This window comes from Drosophila miranda, chromosome 3, assembly GCF_003369915.1.
Source record: "Drosophila miranda strain MSH22 chromosome 3, D.miranda_PacBio2.1, whole genome shotgun sequence".
Taxonomy (NCBI): domain Eukaryota; kingdom Metazoa; phylum Arthropoda; class Insecta; order Diptera; family Drosophilidae; genus Drosophila; species Drosophila miranda.
Window position 1 is genome coordinate 10971882 of NC_046676.1, and position 21490 is coordinate 10993371.

General features: G+C 47.6%; 1 protein-coding gene across 10 annotated transcripts in view; it reads left to right on the top strand.

Moving 5' to 3' along the window:
• LOC108159002 (bromodomain adjacent to zinc finger domain protein 2B) overlaps positions 1-21490 on the top strand; it is a 35476-nt gene that overhangs the window by 593 nt on the left and 13393 nt on the right. For 6 of the 10 annotated variants that reach the window (XM_017291868.2, XM_017291866.2, XM_017291872.2 and 3 more), the window contains exons 2-3: positions 20834-21063; positions 21142-21387. In XM_017291868.2, coding sequence (XP_017147357.1) covers positions 20913-21063; positions 21142-21387 — 397 coding nt within the window. In that variant the 5' untranslated portion in view covers positions 20834-20912. Of the gene's footprint in view, positions 1-9362; positions 9427-9669; positions 10107-14368; positions 14602-19909; positions 20001-20833; positions 21064-21141; positions 21388-21490 lie in introns of those variants that run through there. The other 4 variants (XM_017291870.2, XM_017291871.2, XM_017291869.2 and 1 more) reach the window with 4 other exon arrangements.

A 21490-nucleotide genomic window follows, 5' to 3' on the forward strand; every position in this document is an offset into this window, starting at 1 on the left:
GCTCACATTGTGGATCGAATTGCGTGTGTGTGTGTTTGTGTGTGAGTGAGCCGGCAAAAGATACGAATCATAAAGGGACAGTGGCGTAGCCTGGTTTTTGATGGGGTGAGAAGCCCACAAAACAGAATAAACTTACGATTAAAGTTGCGGAAGGGGTGTAACGATTTTTGTAACAGGATTCCATATCTTCCCCTATTATTAGACATCCCCCCACACCTGACAGCAGTTACTTCATAGCAGAAAAAAATGCCACCGTCCGTGGCCTACAGTTGATACCCTACAAAATAGTTATCTTTCAGGACCCATTTTCCGGCAGCTTCTTTCTACGACACATATCGATGGCTGACAAAATTCGCTGCACATCAATATACCTTCGGCAAGGATATAACAATAAAATGAGTAGCATAAGAAGTAAAAGAAGCAGCAGGAGGCAGGCAGTCGCAGCAGCAGCAGCAGCGTCGCAGAGTTCAGCAGAGGGTTCTGCTGGCTGCTCTGCTTCTTGTAGTTGTATTTCTTTTTACGGGCTTTGACTTCGACGGCGGCGGCGGCGGTTGACAGTGGCACACGACACAGGCAAACACACAAATACAAATACAAATGCAGCGGCGGCAGAGCCAAGCAAGGCAAAGACACTGGAGAGAGGAGTCAGTCCCAAACTTCGGGTTTTCTTCTTTTTTTTATTTTGCTCTTGCCCTGTCCGCATATATGTGCCTTGTGTGTGTGTGCCTCGCTCGTACAAATACAATTCATCAGCAGAAGAGCTCCTCAGTCAGCGGGAGCAGAGGCAGAGGGCAAAGGCAGCGACGTCGCGTTCTGCGCGCTTTTATTTGAGATTTGCGCACGAATGGCTTTTGCCCATTTGAAGGGGGGAGCTGGGGAGGGAGTTGTGTGTATAAATTGTGTTTGTTGTTGGATGGAGTGGGGGGAAGGGAAGCAGAAGGTGGGGTGGCTAGTTTTATACTAGAGTCGTGGACCCACACACACCCGTGCACGTACACGTACATAGGGCCCGCACAAAAGAAAAAAGAAGCAGAAAAAGGAAGGCAAGTGGATTGGGTTTTTGGATTTTGTTTTATACGCTTGGCCCTCTCCCCCGCGGTTTCTTTTCAACGTTTCTTTTGCACCTCCTCTACTTCGCTGTAAAGTGACGAAGCATATTTTTATCCCTTGCCCCCACCACTATCCCTTCTCATTGCGTTTGTTTTTTCTCAAATGTTAATTGCTGCTTTTGAACTTTCAGTTGTTAATCAATTGCTTTTGAGTATAAGTGCTGCGTGATTGTGTGTGTGTGGGTGTACTGCTTGGGAGCTTGAGAGCCCTTCGATTACGGATTCGGTCAAAGTCGTCGTAATCAAGGCAAATATCCGAGAGTTAACCCGAGCGTTCGTCCAGGGCTAATTAGGCTCCATTTCGTCTGGGGGTTGATTAATGATGATTGGTGGCTTTGCGGGACAGGTGGAATAATAATGGCCATCTTCTCTCTAATAACCAGTAGATATTCAATGCGCTGACGGTGGGTAAGCAGTCTGTTCCCATGGTTTTCCTCACTGTACATATGTACATATCTACAGATTATATGACAACTTATTTTGCATAGAATTAGGTAAGGTGTTTGCAAAGAGCAAGTAGTGCATTCAATAAGCAGTCAGCATCAATCTGATTTTTTGCTAAGCAGTTTCTTTTCCCATGCTTTTGATAGCAATGCACTGCTTCCGGTTTAAACAGTAAATTATCTTGTATATACATACATATGTAGCTTGCTTCTCCCTCGCAATGTTGTCGATCACCTGCAAGCAGTACATGAACTCGGTTTTTCGCTTAGTGTAAGGTAAGCAGGGTAGAGTGCAGAGCAAAGGTCGCCTGAAGTTGGGGGACGATAGTAGATGTCGCTACCGTTGCCGCAGTTGCGTTGCTGTTCTGCTGCCTGCCCACAAATCGATTTCAATTGAGCCCTTCTCTTTCTCTCTCTTATTCAATTTCCCCCCCCGCTCACTCCTCTATCAACCATGCACACATGCACTCACACTCCCCTCAACATTGAGTGTTTGTGGGCTTGTGTGAGTGGGTGGCCTGCCAATAAGCTTAACATAAATCATTATAACGGCACATCCATATGAGAGGCGAGCACATGGCTACATACATACATATACATACATACACCATGTACTCTGCTCCTCTTTCTGCTTTTTGCTTTGACTGTCTCTCTCTCTCTCTCTCTCTCTCGCGGCAGAGGCGGCAGGTCACATGTGTGTACTTTTGTTCTTGTGTATTCCGTTTGTCATTTCATATTGAATATTATATGGGAATCGCATAAAATCGATTTCTAATCGTGTAAATAAATGGCGACAAATGCTCTGTTCCCCCTTCCCAAAAAAAAAAAAAAAACAGCAAAAACCAGCAAGGTGGAGAGGACGAAGACAAGGACAGGGAAAGGGACAGGGACAGGTGGCGTTGTCTCTCAATCACACGTGTGCCTGTCTGTGCTAGTGTGTGGGCAGAAAGAGAGAGAGAAAGAGAGAGAGAGAGCGAGAGAGAGATCTCCGATTGTGTGTGTTTCAGGCCCGTTGCCAATGTTGCACCTTGAGAGTCTCCACAATCCTCAAGAGACGCGCATCGACAGACAGAGGCATGAAATGGGAAGGAGATGCCCACGAAATCAAACTGGAATCGAGACGATGCCATGCACAGGTGGCGGTGGGGGGCAGCAGCAGCAGCAGCAGCGGCAGCAGCGCTGTTTAAGTGCCAAGAGATAAGCAAGAACTTCGGAATTCGAAGCTCGAATTGCAAGAGAGTGAGTCGTACAGCAAAAAGCAAGCAGTAGCGACCACAACAGCAACAGCAGCAAAGGATATCTGACGGTGTCGCAGCTTTGAATACCCTGTGGAATCAAATTTGAATCAAAAATAAAGGTAGCAAATATATCGCTAAGCCAGATACCTGAACAATTAGGGGACTAACATGCCAATTTAAATTCTGATACGTAGATATTGTACAAAAATGTGTGCAAGATGCCTCCTTGGGGACAAAATTATCATACCCTTTGAAAGGATAGAGAAAACCCAGAAGCTTATAAACAAAAACATCGAACAGGCTTGACTGAATGTCAAATGGGTAGAAGGAAAGTGTACAGTGGGGGGGAGATTGGGGAGAGTAGCTGCCCGCAGATTGGGTTTGGGTTGGGGATAGGAGGAGGTCCGAGATACGATAGGTTGGTGCCTGTCACAGTGGTGCGCAGCTTGGGGAGAGGGGGGGCTCCAACGATTGCATTTTGTAATGCACACACACGAACGCAGACATTTTATTTGTGTTTGTCCCTTTGCCAACCTACACCCTACACCCTACACTCCTCCAATGGCACTCTTCAAACACAATTCAAACTGTAAAAAGAAAGAGAATGGTAGCCCGACTCTCTCTCTCTCTCTCTCTCTCTCTTTGGAGGGCTATAGCTGTATGGCAGGATAGCTGTAGATTGAATTTGTTGTTTTGGCCTGCAGTTTGGATATATTTTCAGTAATTGAATGAATGCCCCGTTTGTGTCGGGTGTGGGTGGGCAAAGAGAGGTGCTAGGCATACGGTTAGGGCACAACACTATCGAAATCTGCAATGGGTAAGATGAGTGAGCACCGACCCCCTCGCCGCACACCCGTATCAAATCCGATGTGGCATTGTCCACTCATTTGCCACAGACCAGACAATGTGGATTCCCGTCCCATTCCTGCAGCAAAATAATGAAATTTGAAAAGGGTATTGTAACTATTGTGACACGTTTGAGCCAATCATCGACGTATAAATTCGAAGAGTAAAATATCTTCGGTGCGTTGTAGCTTCAGCTTTTCTGGTGAAATTTTGAGGTAGAAATTCTTTCATTTGCCAGTTTTATCCCGTTTATTTGCCGGTCTTATTTCTGTGTTACGAAATATTCTTTCATTGGTTTGTTTTTAATTAAATTTTCCTTCGACTGTCGGCGATTGGCGGACAACGCCGGTCCTCCTGTTAGTCGATAAACTTTATATATGTACATATACAATATTTGCACATTTTATACATACATGGAACGGGTGGAGTATGGATTATTGGTTGTTGCACGCCCTCGACGAACGCTGCATAAATTACGACCCTTCGTTTGGGGCAATATATTGGACGTGTCCTTTGTGTTTGCTTAATCAAAGAGGTCCTTTCCGGCTTTAATAACGGAATAACTTGTGGCATTCTTAACTAGATTTTGCTTGGAAATCTATTCCTAGGCAGAAAATAATAATTGTTGGATTAATCTGAAAACAATTAACAGAAAGTGTGTGTGTGTCCTTATTGTTAATGTGCTTTTTTTAAATTGACAGATATTTCCGTTATTTCTGTTGTTTCCATCCTTCCTTCATCTCCTTTTGGCTTCTTCTGCTTCTGCTTCTTTCCGCTCCTTCGGCTTGTTGGTTCGGCTGACAAAACGAAGCCAAATGTGAGCCTTTGCCCTTGCCCCTACCCTTCGATTCCCTGTTGCTATTGTTGTTGTTGTTATTGCTGCGGCTTTTTGTTGGGTGTTTGGTCATGCGACTGCTTGCTCTTCGAGGTGGAGGTAGGGGGGGCAGTGCTCGGCTCGGTGAGTGGGCAACCCTCGTGGTGGCTGCCTCTACTTCATTATGTGAATGTGCACACCCATAAGCATGGCCATAGCATATGTGTGTGTGTGCCTGTCCTCTCTCTCTCTGTCTCTGTCTCTGTCTCTGGCTCCCTCTGTTCCTGTATGGGTGGGCAAAAGGTAGCGTCACCATCTCCGCCTCCGTCCACGTCGTCTATAGAATCCTGCTTATTGCCAGAGCGCGCAAGTGGCGGCATTTTCGTGGCACCCATTTCCAGAAGTGATGGGCGGGGAAACTATGCAGAAGCCAGAAGATTGAAGCGGGAGGCGGGAGGCGGTGGAGGCCAGGACTGTTCGTTTTTGGTCCTGCTTCTGGTCGTTAGATGGCGGCCGTTATCCCAGCAACGAATTATATGCATCCTAGATGCCACATGTGCTGTTGTTGCTGCTGCCCGATGCGCACTGTGTGCAGCAATACCGTCCTGTCCAACAAAAGCGGGGGCCCTTCGTATCAACTTCTGGGTTTCGAATAAGATATACAAATCAGTAAGTAAGCGGCATGTTTCTTTGGAGAGTAGACCCTTACGATACCCTGTGGTTATTGTGGCTCCTAATGTTGCTCTTGGGGTTCACCCTTGTTGTGTGTTGACGAGTGTAATGCAGGGTACCATCACTGTTTGCATGAAACGCGAGCTCAGTCGAGGACCAGAACTCTGCTCGGGTCGGTGTCGGTGTCGCTGCCACTGAGGCACCTCTCCGCTGCCAATGCCTGTGTGCCTTCTGCTCTTGCTTGAAGTCCTTGCCTCCTCTGCTCCATCGGCATGCAGCGAAAACTTTGCAATGTCGCTTTTGTGGTACTCCCGCTGCTGCTGCTGCTGCCCCACGTATCACCATATGTGTTTTGTGTGAGTGTGTGGGTGGGTATGTGGCGTGCATGCATGTACATATCTGCAACTGTTGTATCTGTATCTGCGCAGCGAGCATTTTCTTGACTATTGTACAAATTATACAAATGCAATGCTCTGAGACGCTGGCGATGCGACGGCAACGGCAACGGCGACGGCGACGCTGTCACCATCCTTGCCACTCACATCTCATACTGTTTGACTCTCGCATCTGTGCGATACATTAGAACTGGCTGGCAGATACAGATACAGATACACATTCTGTATCTATTTCTGTGCGGTGTACGGGAAATTGTTGTAATTTGCATGGCTTAACGCTGGATGAGCTGCCGCTGTCACTGCTGCTGGCTGCTATTGCATCTGCAAGATGCGTGGGCGTGGCTCTCCACTCATTAGATTCACTTGAGATACGTTCCTTGGAAGCCCGCACTACACCTACAACCTCCCTCATTTTCTCTCTCTCACTCTCTGTCTGCTATTGAATGGATGGGAAGGGAGAACTGTCAATAATTCATCGAATACATAAGAGTTGGCATCCGTTTTGTATTTATCTGCTAATTGAGATAGTCTTGTAGCCCCCCTCTTAATGGTGATCAAACTCCTCATAGTCATTGATTACATTAGAGAGAATCAATTACGATTTTCCTGATCTCTGGCTCCCGTAGAATGGTATGGTGTGAAAATCCTGGACTATAAATAATTTCCACAAAGTAGTCCTCCATTTAAGCAGCTTTAAGCAGAGCTAAACAGATGTATTGAATGCCAGAACGAGACAAAAATAGGCTTTAAAGCAGTGCTTGGAGTGTTGGCGAGTGTTGAGGCGCCCATTCTTAAAGCAGTTTGCTGCAGGTATTACTGGCACCTACGTAAATTTTCAAAGCAGTTCTTCGTTGTTAAATTATTTATAGCAGCGTTTTAAGCAGTTCCTGGGGGAAAGCAAATTAAAGTTTGCTCTTTTTGTCCACTTCCGTTGGCTGTCTCTCTGCTGTCGCCCCTTTTCGTTAAAAACTAAAATCCCAACTAATCATGGCGAAACGTGTGCCGCCGACTGCTCTGCTGGGATTGCTTTTGAGCCGCGTGCAGCGACGGGGACACAATCCCAATCAGCTGCCCGAAAAAAGCTCTCCGCAGTGCCAATTAAGCTGACTTTGAGGAACTTCGTGGTGTGGCCAGCATGGTATACCTCTCTCATCCGCTCTCTCTTCCTCTTCTCTCCCCTTTGGCTTGCGGCTTGCGCCACTCACTCATTTGCCGTTTTGTGTGCTCCACTGATGAAAATTAACAAAAAGCAAAAACGTCGCTCGAGCTTTTGTGCCTGTGTGTGTGTGTGTGTGTGTATGCGTGTGGTTGGTTGGCTTTGCTTTGCTTTTGGCCCCTTTGCGCTCATTTATTTTGCCGTCGGTTGCAGTCGCAGAGGGAGCAGCAGCAGCAGCAGCAGCAGCAGAAGCCGCAGGTTCCTTTTCTTTACAAAAGCAAAGGCAGTCGTCGCCGCCGCAGCCTCTGATGCGCTGATGCTGATGCTCCTCCAGTCTCATTCCACTCAATCCCTGCTTCTTTTACTCTCCAGCACACACACACACTCACACAAATGTGAGACACGCATGTACTTATAAATTTTTTCTTCCGCACATTTTTTATGCATGTGTATTCTTTGGCTGCAGCTTTGGCCAGCGAGAGAGAGAGGGAACAACAGGACAGGCAAGAGCTTGGGAGAGGTAACGAGCGGTGAAAGGGGAAGGGGAATGGATAGCAGCAGCAAAACTTGGCCTGCGTTGTCGTTGTTGTTGTTGGCAATGCCGCTGCCTGCCACCTTCTGCTCGGCACGACACGGCGCGGCTTTGGCATCCCTTGATGCCATGCCCTACCCCCACCCCTACCCCTACCACTTGCCCCTTCTCTTCGGCTCTGGCATTTCCTTTATTCCGCTCTTGCTCTCGCTGTCTTCCCCCTCCCCAGCCCACGGCCATGGCAGGCAGCCAGCCTGCCAGCCAGCGAGGCTGACGAGCAAGTTTGAATTGTAATCCTTGTCGTTGCTGTTGTTGCAGTGGCACGTTCTCCCCTCTTGCTGTTCTCCTCTCCTCCAGCCTGTTATTGCAGCAGCAGCAGCAGCAGCAACTTTCGGTCCGTCTGTCCCTCTCGTGTGTGTATGCCCCACTCCCCTCCCGCCGCACAATCCAAGCAGCCGACCAAACGAGCGACCACCAACCCGACCCGACAGCAGTCTCTGCTTTGTCTGCATCTCCTGTCCTTTTGTCTCCCGCTCCCGCGCTATGCACGTCTCCCATCCTTGCCGGTTGCCCTTTTACATTTTATTTCGCTTAAGGTCCACCAGACTCGTGCTCTTTCACTCTCTTCTCCTGCTTACTCTTAGCTTTCTACTGCTTGGTTTTAGTTGCGTTAATCAAAATATGGATATCGATTAAGCCCTAGATCAGGACCCAAGCCCACCATAAATCATTCCCCCAGGTTTTCCTAGTTATTTGCTCTGTAGGGTATCCGCCTGTGCGATGCGAGTGGCGCAGTTTTTCTTTTTAGTCGCTTTTTGGCAGAGTTTTTGTTTTTTTTTTTTTTTTTGCTTTATTGTCCGGCCACGAGCTAGGGAAGAGCGCGCTTACAATAAAAGTGCTCCCATTAGTTGCAGCTGCAGTTGGGGCATCGCTGACTGGACTGACTACGCCGTCGAACGAGGGCTGCATTGAACTGCTTGGCAATGATGGTTGTCCAGGTTGTGCAACTGTTGTTTCTGTTTGGTTTTGTTTCTAATTGTGCGCCGAATGACATTTAACACCTACACACATGCGTACATACACTTCTCTGCAAGAGCAGCAAGTCTTTCCTTCCAGCAAATTCCATTGAAACATGTCTTGCCTGCTCATGCCGTTTCCCCAGTCATTTATCATGCTCCCGCTTGCAGCGCAATTCCACTTGACATTATTCAACAATTTGCATTGCTGCTTCCGCAGTAACAAGCAACACGCATTGGCCTCTCTCTTTACTTCCGCCGCAAAAGTTTTGGCAGCAGAAGCAAGCAGCTCCGCTCCCCAGCAACACCCAGCAGAGACACCTTTTGCCAGTCCTCCTTTTCTGCTCCGGGCTGGCTCGCTCTCTCACTCACTCACACTCATGCCTAGAGCAATGCACTTGAGCATAAGCACATACACTCACGCACTCACAGACGCCGCAGCATTGCGAAATTTGCTGGCTCACTTCCTCCCACACCACACTCCACTCTACTCCGGGCATGGCATGCATTTGCTTAATTTCTCACTTGTTCCTCTTACACACACACACACACACACAAGAGTAAACGCACCCTGCAGGCAGCGGACATACTCCACAAAGCAGAGACAGAGGCAGAGACGCCGCTCATCTGATTTAGTTATTGTAGCAATTTTAATTACCAACACTTGAATGGACGTCGACGCCCGCAAAAGCAGCAGTAGCGGCAGTAGCGGCAGCAGCGCCAGAAATAAATGTAAAAGAAATTGAAACAATACCAACTCTGCTGCTCTGTGGGCTGCTCTGCTGCGCCTCTGCTGCTGCTGCTGCTGCTGCTCGTGGTCCTGGTTTTCCACTTTGGTCCCTGACAGCGACACCTTTGGCCGACTCGACTCCACCCGCTACCCCCGCGAACTGAACCCGATGCCAACCACGACGCCGACCCGCTGCGCCCACAACAAGGCACGTTCGTTAAATGCTGAATAAATTTTCCCATATAATCGTTGCCACTGCAGCCCGTCGCCCATCACCCTCCCAGATTCCCTCCCCCCTCTGCCCCAATCATTGGTTTGCTACGCCAGTTGTCTCCACCAGCTGCGCTGTCGGCGCCGCAGTCGACGTTTCGCAACTTGGCTTCGGCTGGCTTCAGGCTGGATGGTGTCGTTAGTTTAGTTCGGAAACTCGTCGGGCGCACAAGCAGAGCAAGCAGCAAGCATAGCAATCCAAGCAGTGAGTGTAAGACACTGAGCAACAGCAACAACAAGAGTCGTCGTACGGGACGGACGCCAAGAAGAAATTACGAAAAGAAAAAAAAAACATGTGCGGAGGGGGCGGGCGCCAAATAAATGATATGTGAGAGTGTGCGCGCGAGTGGGAATGAGATAGAAGAATTAGAAAAAGGAAGAAGCAAAGCATCAGCAAGCAGAGTGTTTTTTTTTTTTTTTTTTTTTTACGTGTGTGTGAGTGTTCAATATTTATGATTGCAAAAAAAAAGTAAATAAATAAGTGGAAGAAAGAGAAGAAGCAGGCGGGCGGCAAGGCAGTTGCTTCGCGGGGGTGCAGGAAGTGCGACAGATACAGATACACAAATGCCAAAGCAAGAAGCAAAACGAATACGTTTGGGCCAAGTTGCCAGCCCCGGTCCGAGAGCCACAAACGACGGCGACAGCGAAACCCAGCCAAGCAGCGCAAGCAGGCAAAAATCATGTCTGTCGCGTGTATGTGTGTGTGTTGAGTGTTTCTATAGTGTGCGTAGAGCGCGCACCGCATTTTCTTTTGTCGGTTCTGAAAAAGGATTAAAGGCACATCGACAGAGCGGCAAGACTGCAAATGTGATTCGCGATCCACACTCGATTATTTTGCAACAATATTGTGTGTATTGAAAGTGCAGTGAAAAGCAGTGCCATGCGGTGAGGTTCAAAGGAAGTGTCACACTCAATCAATAATAAAAAAAAAATGCAAGGCAAAAAAAGGGTCGCAGTGGGAGTCAACGGAAAGTCTCGCAGTCGACGTCCACGCAGCCAAACTGTAAATACGTCACAAAATGAAGGAATTTTTCGGATTATGGAATAACAATATTAAGATAGTGATGAAAAGCAAACGAAAATTTGCTCATGCTAAGAGTTCTTTCAAGTTTTGCTGAGCAAATTGCGGCTCCAATAAGATTTATAGCGTCAACTGCATTCTGGTGACTGCAGTAGCAGCAGCAGCAGCGACAGCAGCAGTCGTCGTTCAGTTTTTGTATTTTTATGTATCAATAATTACAAAGAGAGGGAGCCACAGGCAGAGCAACAACTACAATCGAATCGCTGGTTGAGAGCAATGGTTGCGTTCAGGGGAATGGAATGGTGGTTGAGTGGTGGAGTGAGGGAGCTAGGCAGAGCAGGCTGTGGAGCGATGCGATGGAAAGGGAGAGGCACAGCACAGCACAGGCAGAAGTAACGGCCAGTCAGAGCAAGCAGTAACAACAAAAACTACAACAAACACATTGGAGACATGTTTGTGCGGCGGCGCTCATTTATTTTATGTCTCGGTTTTGACGTTGTTTCTGTTTCTGCTGTTGTTGTTGTTGTTGCTGTTTCTGTTGCGCCACTTTGGAGCTGAGCTGCCTTTCTGCCTGCCTCTGCCTCTGCCTATCCTACTCCTCCTGTCCCTTTGCTCTGGCAGAATGTTTGTATGTCTCCCTCTCACTCCTAGTGTGTGTGCTTGTTGTGTGTGTACATATATATCAAATTGTGTGCATGACACGACCCGTAGCGCTGCCATCGCCGCTGTCGCAATCGCAGTCGCTAACATTTCGCTGGCTGTTACTTTGTTCTTGTTCTTCTTACAATACTCTCGCAGAGCAGGGAATTATGATTTTTATCAGATGTTAGCGACGCAGAGGTGGAAAGCGGCCTTATAGGCAATAAAAGGTACATATGTATGTATATGTTCTTGACCATCATTAACAGCGGACTGTTGCACCGTTTGTGCCTTATCTGGCTGAGAGTTTTTAGTCAATTTATCAGCAAGGGTATTTAACGCTGCGGAACACACACTTGGTACGTTTTTTTTTCTGGTTTGTTGTATGCTGCCTCTGCGATGATGATTAAGATAAAGCAGATGATGATCCACAATGTCTGTGAACTGCTTGCTGAGAACAACAAAAAAACTTTTATACGTGTGTGCTGCGTGGGCAGAGCGCGGCTGGCCAAAACGATGATATGTATGTATCTCTCTTGATTCGCCTGTCAATCGTTTCTTAACCCACTAGCGTTGAATGTATGCCTATGGGGCTTAAATTATGATGCCCAATGCCCATACGAATGCCTCGCCTTGCCGTCTCTCTCTCTCTCTCTCCTCATCTCTCTCTCTGCCAATTGTTGTAATAGTTGCATTTCCCACTGCGCTTTGGCTCTGTCATGGCCTCTGCTGTCTCTGTCACTATCTCGGTCTATGTTTCTGCCTCCGTCTGTCCCCGTCCGTCCGTCCGTCCGTCTGTCTGCCTGTCTCTTGCTCTGTCGGTTGTACTGCTCTCGGCCATTCCATTCCACTCCACTCCATCCACTCTCTCTCACTCACTCGCTTCGCCCATTCCCATTTCCACTCGTTTCTAAAATACAATTTTGTTTTTTCTCGTTTATTGTAGCGCAGCAGAGCAGCAGCCAGCTCTGTTTGCGGATTTGTGATTTCGATATTTAGTTGGATTTTTGCCGACGCCCCCTTCCCTCCCCTCACCTCCCCACCCCCTTTATCACCGCGCTCTCCCCTCAACCATTTCGCTCAACAACCGTTCCGTTCCCCCTTTTCCCCACCGTTCCGCACGGTCCGGTCCATCTGTCAAGTTGTGCGCCCGTCGGCTGGTGGCGGCTTTAGCCTCACTCCCCTCGCTCTTCCATTGTTGATTGCTATGCCGCAGCGCCCCCTCTGCCTCTTTCCCCCCTCCCCACCCCTGCTCCAATACTGCTCTACTGGCCGGCCAGTCCATTTTCGGTTTTCGGTTTGTTTCTGGGTGTACGAGTACGTACGGTGCACGGCGCGAGAGGTTCGTGTCTCTGCCGCATGTTTCTTTTCATATTATTTAATTTATTTCGTTGGTTTTTATTGTGGTCCCCGGCTTCTACTTCTCTCACCACTCACCACTCTGTGCCTGCGTCTACAATTCGTTGGGGTTTCCATGGGTTTACCTTGCCCCGCAACCCCTGCTTCATCGCAGCAGCATCGTCATCGTTATCCTCATCGTCGTCATCGTCATCCCTTCAATCCGAATTTTTCAGGAGGCATCCCATGATGAATCTGTTTTCTTGTTTAATTTTAGTCATTTGCTTTGTTCGGCCTTCCTGCCTGCTGCTGCCTCTTTCCTTTCCTTTCCTCCTTCCCACCATTCTTTGAGAGAGCACCCTCTTCTACACACACACACATATACATGCTCTCGCAGATGGATTCCCTTTGAGAAATGCATCTGCTTTGAATACATCGCCTTACTTCAACTGCACTTTTTGTGCGCGCTTGTTGCTCTCTCACTACCACACCACTCTCCTGTGCACACAAGTCAAAGTGGACAGCGCGAAACTGCTTTGCCATTTGATCCACTTGAGTGGAAAGCAGGGTGCGGGCCGGGCAATTAAAGCAGATTTCCAGTTTTCATTCAAACGATATCTTTTTAAAGGGAACGAAGTAGTTGGTGAGGGTGGTGGGCCGTGTGTGTACGCGCGTGTGTGTCGAAGTTAACGAGAAAACTGTGACATCATTAGAGCAGTAGGGGGAAATTTCCAGCAAACAGATGAAAGCCCAGACACGACTATGAGTACGAGTACGAGTATTAATTGAATTACAAACCTCCGCTCGATGTTTCCCCCAACCGTTCTGCAACCCTAAAGCTGGAAAAATAAAACTTTTGTATGGTGGAATGGTAATTTACAGTTAGGTTGAGTTCGTTTGACATGCCATCTGATTGATTGCTTTCAAACGATCAATGCTGAGGGGGGCGTGAGTAGGATTGAGAGACCAGCCTACTCCATGGCATAGCCATTGCACTGCTTGCCACTTGAATTGAAAGCGAGTCTCGCTGTTTTTTGTTGGAATTTATTGAGGCGCATCACAGACGAACCCGCACTCTTCTTACCTTGTGCTTGCTAGCATATTCCCCTGACAGAGTGGCCTCCTTCCTATTCTCTCTCTGTCCGCATTCCTTCCCTTTCCCCCTGATCCGGCCCACGCATTGGCCTGCCTGACTGTCAATTGTTTTCTTGGCCTCTTGGACGAACTGCTTACCCCCACTGCTTACTCTGCCCATACAACCCTCGCTCTCTGGGCCTGTCGCTCTCGTTCTCTCTCTTCCCCTGTCAACTGCAGCTGATTCAATTGAAAAATGCGAGCCATTCTGTGTTGGACTTTCGTTTCGTTGTTGCTTCTTTTTTATTATTTTTTTTTTTTTTTGCTGTTTATTAGCTTTCTTGCTTGAGACTTTGCTCGCAACCCCTACTCACCTCACCCTCGCCCCAACCCATCTCATCCACCCCATCTGTCCTCTCCCCCCAATTCCCTCTTCGGTGTTCGTTTGAGAAGTGCTAAATGACTGGCAGCAGCCACGTCTCTGTCGTTTTCGAAGCTGACGCTGACGTTGGCGTCGAACATTGTCGCCGAAGAGAAGCTGACCAAAATGCCGCCATTGTTTCTTTGAATGACTCATTTCTCCTCTCTCTCGGCCTGTCTCTTTCCCGCTCTCCTACCATCAAAGTCAGATTGCTGTTGTGTCTATACGGAAAATGTAAGGATAAAGTAAAAAAGAATACAATAAAAGGGGGTCCCAGGAGGCTATGATACCCTGGCAGATAAAACTACGGATTGTTGAGTTCGATTGGTTCCCAAATCATATGTGATGCTGATAGCAGAGGGTCGGAGAAACCTCTAAAAGTGTATATAATTAAAAAGAAAAAAAAACAAAAACATCAAAATTATAATTGTGCCATGCGTTCTCTTCATCTTCTTCGTCAACTGTGCTTTTCTTTTTGTCGAGCGACGAGAGAGAACGAGTGGGAGAGTAAACGTCCGACCTATAAATTTCAATAATGATTTTAAAATTCATTTCCTTTCCCATCCGAACTGAACAAACAAACGGCTTCATCTGTGTCTGTGCTGTATATCTGTGTGTGTGTGTGTGTGTGTGCGATAACCAGGCCAAAAAGCAGCCAGCAAAAACAGAAAGCGAAAAATGAAATCATAAATTCAAAAGAAATACAACAGAAATAATCATTAAATTATCCCCGAAAAGAGTGATAAATAAAAACTACAACAAAGAGAGGCAAAAATCAATTGTTAATTTATGATTAATAATGAAAATAAAATAGACAAAAAACCATTAAAGAGAGCAGCAAATAATAATGCGAAAGAAGCTTAACCAAGGAGAATATTGCTGCTTAGGTGAGTTTTCTCAAAGGAGTGCAGAGAGACGTCATCGGAGCGGATTATATGTGCCAGAGGATATGTGGAGCGAGTGGGAGAAAGATAGACGTGAAAGGAAACTCGAATGATGTCAATCGTTTTGGTATTTGCAAAACATGTAATAAGATTAAACTGTACAAAAATAAACTGTCTCCCTTATGGAGGTAAATCAACGGGGAAATTCAGTTTTTCGCATCCCAAGGAAGGTGTGAAGGGATCTATCCGCCAAGAGAATTCTACGAACTCTAGATTTTGATGAAAATACTACCCAGAGGTCGCGAAAGGATTTATGCATTAAATCCGGCTACCACATACGCAAAGGCATCCTTTCTCTCTCTCTCTCACACTCTGTTGAGCGCCACCCGCTCTCTTGCCTTTGAGCGAAACCGCTATCCTTCGCCCTCGCCGTTTTGCCTTTTGTGGGGATAATCTGATTGAAGCATTAATTAAATGGCAGCGTGTGCGTGATGGAGGGAGAGAGTGTGTAGCGTGTGTTGTGTCCCCTTCTCTCTTATTTACTGAATGTGTGTGTGTGAGCGGTAGTGAAGGAAGGGGATAAGGGGAACCGTTCCTGTTGTGCTGAACATGTTAGATTAAGGGCAGGCAAAGTTTTTAATTTTATTTGCTGTCTAATGAAATCACGGCAACGCAATTGCATTTAAAAGCTTTTTGTCCTTTGCGAAACGTACAGTTGTGCAACAGTGCAACAGTCGGAGGCAGATGACCACAAAATACTCATAACCCTCTCGAGTCTAGACATTATCTAGATGTTGCCTAATTTTGCGTATTTTGCTCTTTGTTTTGTTAATTCCCTCTAAACGTGGCACCTTTCATTAGCTGCATTTGGGGAAAGGTGGGAATTACGGTCATATACTGGTCACCTGCACATGACTGGAAATTGCATGACATTATCAACAAGGCGAGGCGTATGCAACTTCCAACAATGGTTATACCCAGAGGGAGGGGGAGGGGGCTTGGATTACGGGTTAGAGTATTGTATTCCATGCTGCCACAAAACCCACCAACACTCCACAGAGAGAAAAAGAGCGAGTCCCACAGAGAACGGATAAGCGAGAGAGGATGGGTTCAGTTCAGTTCCTCTGTATTTGTATTTGTATTTGTATTCTACTTGCTCTGCTTTGCTTTGGCACTGCCGCCGCTGCTGCTGCTGCTGCTGCACTCTCCCACTCAATTCTGCTCCTCCTTGAACTGCGCTGCCTGGAGAGATTCCAGAACCGCCGTCGACTGGGGGAGTGGGGTTGGGTTGGGTTGGTGCTTGTGGGACTGGGATATGGACAGGTTGCGCTCTGGGTTGTGCAAATGGCAAATACGTCAATGTTGTTGGTTCCTCCACCACTCCACCCCTCCAACACTCACCCGCAGGCGATGCTGCTGCATTTGTTAGTTGTGTGCTGTGCGCTCTCTCAGTCCTCAGTCCTCATCCTCATCCGCCTCCTCCCTTCGGTCGCTCCGTTATGCCTGCTTCTCCTGCCTTTGCTGCTGCTTGCGTACTCGTTCTCTCACTCTAATTTATGGGTCGTGCGCGCTCTCGTTCCACATTGAGGCTTTGCCTTTGCCTCCTGCAGGCAGCAGGCGGCAGCAGTCACATCAGCCAAGGAGGGGTGGAGAGAGGGCGGGCGAGGAAGGCAGAAACTACAGCAACACCGTTACATAAATACCAGCTACAAAAACAACTGCACTACTTGTTGTTGTTCTTGTTGCTGCATAAATTCATTTGTTTGTCGCTCCTCTTCTTCTTGCTGTTGTTGTTGTTGTTGTTGTTGCTGCTGCTGTTTTTGGTATTTACTCGCTCTGCCGCTGCTCTGTCACTGTCCCTTGCGTTGGCGTCGCTGTCGGCGCTGGCATCGGCATGGCTATCGTGTACGATAGTCCTCGTTCTTGGTGTAGTTGTTGTTGTTGTTGTCGGTGGTGGTTTGCCTTTCCTTCCCCTTTCGTTGCCATTTTCAATTTTAGTTTTGCTGTTTCTCTGCTTCGTCTGCGTCGGCTTCTCCTTCTTCCTGCTCATTCGTTAGTGGATTCGTTTTACTGCCACTCGCCGCACGTTTCCCTCTCTGCTACCGCACCACACACCCCACACTTCCCCACACTCCCACGCCACGCTGCTGTGTGTCCTTGCACGCTCGTTTCCTGTTCGGTTTGGCGCAAACTGCGCGACAATCCATGGAATGCCCTAGAGCGTGGTGACGGGGTGGCGGGTGGCGACAGACTCTGGTGTGACTCGGGAGTTACAGTGCTCCCCTCTGTCCTCGCTTGAGGGGGAGGACTTACACACGCCCCGTTTCGGTTCAGAGTTTACATTTTATGTGTGTCCCTTTTTTTTTTTGTGGATTGCGCACACCATGGCCGAGGCGAGAGACGAGCAGACCCAGCAGAGTCTCCCACTCTCACTCCATCTCTCTATCTCTCTCTCTGTTACTCTGGTTAAGGCTTTCCTTCGAGATAATGTAATACAGCAACAAGAAGGAGAAACAGGAAGAAGAATAACCTGCCATCTACAACGCACAGAGTGTTCCGATATCCCTTCTCTTTGCTTCGATTTCATTTTCGTTCATTTCCTTTACTTAGCAGTGAGTGAATGATTTACCTGCCCTGCTCTGAGGCTCGTCGTTGGCCGCAGGAATAAACAGCTCCGTTAATGCTAGGCTTCAGGAAGTTACAAGGTCTGCTTATGGTAAGGTGAGGAGATCATGGGAAGAGCTGGAAGGCCTCACTTGTACAAATACACCTCGGGTAGCCGTTGAGCATGGAAAATGCATTTACCGTTGCAGTTTGAGTAAGCATTATTGCTTCCTTGCACTGAATACCCCTCATACCTTCTGCGTGGTGTTCTGGATAATTTGTAATTTTCATGAAAATACAATCGCCTGCATACGCATTCACATTTCTTCAACTGGAAGGTGTCAAAATGCTTCATTTGACAAGTGGTTAAACGAATAATGGACGAATTCCTTTGGGTGAAAATCCAATTATAAAGGTTTTAATTCAATTACTGAGCTTTTGCGAAAACTGAGTGATTTTCTGGCCGACGGCAGACTGAAAACTTGCAATGAGAAAATAAAGTGATTGATTAAAGAACGAGCTAGCCTGCAGTACTTGTTGCTGCACTTAAAGTGCAAGTGCGGGGGGGGGCAGACGAAACAGAGAGCTGAGTGGCTGAGTGAACGGGTGAGCGAGGCGGAGGAAGAGAGAGAGAGAGAGAGAGATCGCGCCGCCAGACGGATGACGCAGACTGTAAGCACTGTAACTTGTCCGCTCTGCATGTGCTCTCTGTTCGGCTGAGTCAATAACCCCGGCCGTCGGGAAGAGAAAAACAAGAAGTAAACGAAGAAACTCTCCCAATCTCCTCTCTTGCGTGCTTGTGCCAGAAGAACATGAAGTCAACGTGAATAATGGACACAGACAGGGGCAAAAAGAGTGAACTGAAAAACGGCGGACGCGTTAAGGCCACCGCCAACAATCAAAAGCAACAGCAGCAACAACAGCCCCATGAAGCGAAACGCATGGTTGGCAACAGCAACAGCAACAACAACGAAAGAACAACGAAAGAAGGAATGAAATCATGGCCATACCTAAATCTAAATCCACAAGAATTCCAGGCAAAAGAATAAGTGCATGTGTGTGTGTGTGTCTGTGCAGTAACAGTCAAGTCAAAGATGAGAGCGCGAGCGAGAGATCAAGGAAATTGGAATCGAAACGCGGCTTTTGGGACGAAAAGGAGAATCTTCCCTCCTTCGATTGCAACAGTAGAGGCAGCAAAAGCTCCGGTTCTGAGTGCACTTGACCCAGAGAGAGAGAGGGAGAGAGATAGAAAATGTATACTGAGGTTTTTTTTCGATGAGGGAATCAATAATGAAAGTAAATAATTGGACTCATCGATACCTTTAGGGTAGCTGGGGAGGTGCACACCCACTGTCAGGCAATTGATTAGCTTATTGACCGATGTAGCACCAGAACACGAATAATCTTGAATAGAGCAAATCAAACGGAATATACCGAACAGTTGGCGGTGGCGGCGTCATTTGTTGTGTGTATAACATGAAAACGAATGACGGCAACGGCGGCAGTGGCAGCGGGGGTATGGTATCGCCAAGATATAACACAAAATCAAACACCCATACAACCAAACAGACTCGACATACACACACACAGACACAAACGCACAACGGAAAGACAGACTGCCAATTGAGTTAGAGAGAGAAGATAATCAAGAGCAAACAACAAAAGCAATAACAATGGACTTCCAACACCGCCGAGCTGAGCCGGAGGGATGGGGTGGGGAGGGGATAGGGTGAGATGTGAGCTTTGCAAAAGAGGCTGAGGTTGGGTAGGGGGGGTATGTATGACTATGACGCCAGCGACGGACAGCACACAATGAGCAGAATTTTTCACATTTGTACGCTGTCACTCACAAATATTGAAACGAATTTCGAAGCATGGAAGAGAGGGGATGGCAGTGGGGAGTGGTATCGAATCATTTGCTATGAGCAGAATACTAACACACGAACATATCTACCGCAAAAAAATATGCGCTGCTCGCACACCTTCATTCTGGGCGACTATGGGGTCTGCCTGCGTTAACGCTGCGTCGGCAGCGCTAAATGGATACCGTTTTGCGGGTGGAGACCGAGCACAGAGTCAAATCATATTCTTACCCACCCTCCCCTCCCCCTGCCTCTATGCGGTCACTGTGCGGTTGCGAGCGAGAATCAAACGAAGAAGAGCCAGCATTAAACCATTTAGCCAGTGTGCGAAATCCGACTCGACCCCCCTCTCCGCCAGCAGACTTCTGCCGGCTGCATGATAAGGGCGCACATCTGCCGCCAGTCGATGCGTGACAAAAACACCAACAAAACACAGTGCGCAATAACGAACGGTTATTAACGAACCTCCTTCCAACCACACGACAGACAGACGATACAGTGCGACAGACACAGTGGGCCCCACCTTTATTGCTCTGCCTGACTAAACGTCGCCTCATTATAATGATTAATTCAACAAAAAAAAAACCAGAGACATTTTCTTTGCAAAAAAAACAACTGTAATTATCAACCACTGTGCGGTGTCCAGCACCATTCATCTGTGTGCTGCCGCCGCGCTGCCTGGCTCTCACGGTCTCACTCTCGCTCTTGATCTCTCTCATGTTTCGTTTCCACTTGTAACGCGGCAAGCCATTCACACTCTCTGGCAGTCGAGTCGCCGCGAAAACCCACACAGAGACAGACGGGTCGCGTCGCATCGCTGTCGGCACATTTGTAAATATATTTTGTTAATTCTACATTATTTTTTATTAACGAAATGCAATGCCGAAGAATGTAAACAAAAGCTATTTAATGCCGTATCCAGTGGATTTCTGTAAAGTAAGCAAAAAAAATAAAAGTCTGCGGCAAACAGTCGTCTGTCTGTCTGTGTCCAGGAAGCAGCGCAGTCGACGCTTAGTAAAACCGTAAAATGCGAAGACAGGAGAAAGAGTGAAAATACAAACCTGTACATTCCAAAAATTTCATGAATGAAAGTGTAAAAAGTGCAACAACAAAAAAAACTCAATTAAAAAAGTGCAAAGTGCTTTAAGCTGAATTTGTTGTTCTTTTTTTCTGCTTTGTGTATGCATCGGTGCCCACAGTATTGTCACATGTGTTTGTGTGCGTGTGTGTGTGTAGGGTCTACCTTTTATTCTCTTTGATATGTAAAGTTAAACGTTTTCCGCCGCTTTTCATTTATCATTTTAATATGTGTGAAATACATACAATTTTGTGCGTAAATTTGAATTCGCCGTATAGTTTTGTTTGCGGTACGTCATCAATTCGCCGCTCTGCTGCTTGTATGCAGGTGTAGTGGTGAGCAGCCTTCTCTCTTGCGCGCTCTCTTCGCTCAACTGTTTGCTCTCTCTCGCTGCCGCATACAACTACAAAAACATGACGCGGCTTTTGCTTCCGTTGGCGTGCGTGTGTGTGTGTGTGGCGTGTAGTTTTTTTAGTTTTGTTTTGCTTTTCATGTTTCTGCCGTTTCCACTTTGTGCTCGTGGTTCGCCCAAGCGCGGCATTGCCAACACAAACTGTAGAGTAGAAAAGAAGTAGCAAACCACTGAATGATATTCTGGGTGCCGGAATGGGTGGAAATTATGATTATGAATGCCCCTTTCCAATAAATTATTTCTCTTTATAAATTATCTATTATTTTACACTATCTACAGAATTGAACCGCATGTAGCGCGTAATAACGGAGGCCAAAAACAAAAGGAACACCAATTTTAACACCATTGGATTTTGAACATGAATAAAAATGCCGGCGATGGCAGCGGCAACGACGGCAAAAACTCAAACAATCATGGCAAGGGCGGTGGTGGCTCCAACGCGGGTGGGGGCGCCGGAGCCGGCAATCCGCACGATCCCACCGGACTCCTAGATGCCGCCTCGCTATTCGGTGAGTTCCTGGTGCATCCTTTAACCGTTTACCTGGTCAAAAGCTAATCCAATGTTTCTCCTCTCTGTTCCCCCTCAGCTTATTGGGGCCGTGATCCCACTGGAGCTGCGGCGGCAGCCGCCTCCAATCCGCTGTTCAACTCACAATTCAATGCAGCCGCCGCAGCTGGCCTGGGCCTCCTTCCGCAAACGGGAGGCGGTTCTGCCAATGACCGCTACTCGATGGCCGCTGCAGCGGCGGCGGCGGCCGGCGCCCATCATCATCAGAACACCATGGCAGTGGCCGCTTCGCAGGCCGCCAGTCTGGCAGGTCTGCATCCAGCAAGTGAGTAAAATGTCGGCATGCATCCGTATTTTGGTGCTCCCCCTACGACTATCAAGGACCATTTATGACGCTTTCAAAGAGGCCGCCGCTATGCAGCTGCTCG